The 1,670-nt window shown below is 52.9% G+C and overlaps 1 protein-coding gene across 1 annotated transcript in view; it reads right to left on the minus strand.

Annotated features, from left to right (window-relative positions):
- TAF4 (TATA-box binding protein associated factor 4) overlaps positions 1-795 on the minus strand; it is a 58,170-nt gene extending 57,375 nt beyond the window's left edge. Inside the window, exon 1 of the mRNA XM_019548089.1 lies at positions 780-795. Coding sequence (XP_019403634.1) covers positions 780-795 — 16 coding nt within the window. The remainder of the gene's footprint in view (positions 1-779) is intronic.
- Positions 796-1,670: the final 875 nt, after the last annotated feature.

Genomic DNA, 1,670 nt, shown 5'->3' on the forward strand with positions numbered 1-1,670 from the left:
CTAGCCCTGCTGGTGACCCTCCCTTCCCACCCACAGCCCCCTGGCCCTGTTGGAGGGGGCCCCAGCTGCCAGAGCTCCAGGTCCATGGACCCGGGTCTGCAACTCTCTACCCCCCCCGCATCAGTGCCCTCTGCCCACTCAGCAGCAACAAGGGGCACAACTCCACACCACCAACCCTGCTACTGCCAGGCAGACAGGGGGCACGTCGCCATTGCAGCATAGGGCTCGTGGCAGCAGCATCAAGCTTCCCTGCCATGCCAGGTCCTGCCTGCTGGGCCCCAGGGTCATGGCAGCAGGGTAGGGAGCCTGTACCCAGTGGTCAGCCTGCACTGCCCTGTGCACAAGTCTGGGGGGCTTGTGCCCCCCATACCCCCTTAGGAGTGCTTTCCCCACACCTGCTGCCCCCTAGACAAGCTGCCTGTGGCTGCATCCCACTCCCCACCAGGGCCCTGCAGCCACCCACTCCAGGCCCTGAGCCCCACACACCACCTCTGCTGGGCAGAAGCCCCAGCCCTTTCCAACTCACCCCCTCTCTATGGCACCCTCAATTCCACTCCCTGCCAGACTTACCTCCAGGAGCTGCTCTCCAGGCTGCCATAGCATGTGTACATGCACATGGGGCCTGCTGCCTGACCACCCTCCTCCTGTTCCCCCCAGCCCCTTGCAGGCTGGAACTCTGCTAGCCTGCAAGGGGAAACCCACCATTTCCTTCATTTTTCTGCTTTAAAGGATAAAAATCCAGGTTTTTCTTCCTTAAAATAAGAAAATCTGGGTTTTACCACATTTTTCCCCCATGGTGAACTCAGATCATCAGGCTTCCACTGCCTGTGAGTTTGCCTCTGGGGCACCACTGGGGCACAGGTAGAAAAGACACCAAGGTGAAGTGAAAGGAAGCAAGAGGGAAGCAGGGAATCACATCCATGCAACCAGAAAGCCAGGGGAAAGGAAGCTCTACTAGGGAAAGGATGTACTGGCCAACACAAAACAGCAAGAGAGGAAAAAGGTGGGGTGAGGGGGCAAAGGAGGGGGGGAAAAGGTGAAGTAGCCCCGGATCCTCTTCCCATTCTAGTAATGTGGTAGGGGCCCCATTACAGTTGGATAATTAGGAAAAACTCTCTCATGAGGAGGAAAGTAAAGCATTGGAATAGGTAACCCAGAGAGTTGTTCAATCTCCATCTTTGGAGGTTTTTAAGACCCAGCTAGACAAGGTCTTGGCCAAGGTGATCTAGTTGCAGACAGTCCTGCTTTGAACAGGTAGTTAAACTAGATGGCCTCCTGAGGTCCCCTCCAGCCCTAATTTTTTATGATTCTATGTTTGTTTAATCCATGTTCCATCAATCATTATGGTTTGATTTTATGAATAGGTTTTGGTCCCCAGTCAGTTGGGATAACTGACTCTTGGCCACTGTACCTTTTTTGAAGAATGCTACTGCTGAACTATGGAGATCTGATGCAAAGGAATCCAGTCTCAAGAAAAAGGCAAGTCTAGTATTCATAAGAACATACCCTTCATTAAAATCAGCCAGTTCCTCCAGCCTGGTCCCATTGTTTTTTAATATTTTAAGTAACTGAAACAATTTTCTTCTCCACGGGTTAGCTGCACAGCAAGCAGGTTTAATTTAGAAGTTTCTCCTCTTCCCCCAGCCACCCCTTCCCCGCCATTGCTTCTG

This window comes from Crocodylus porosus, unplaced genomic scaffold (assembly GCF_001723895.1).
Source record: "Crocodylus porosus isolate Cpor-Errol unplaced genomic scaffold, CroPor_comp1, whole genome shotgun sequence".
Lineage (NCBI taxonomy): Eukaryota > Metazoa > Chordata > Crocodylia > Crocodylidae > Crocodylus > Crocodylus porosus.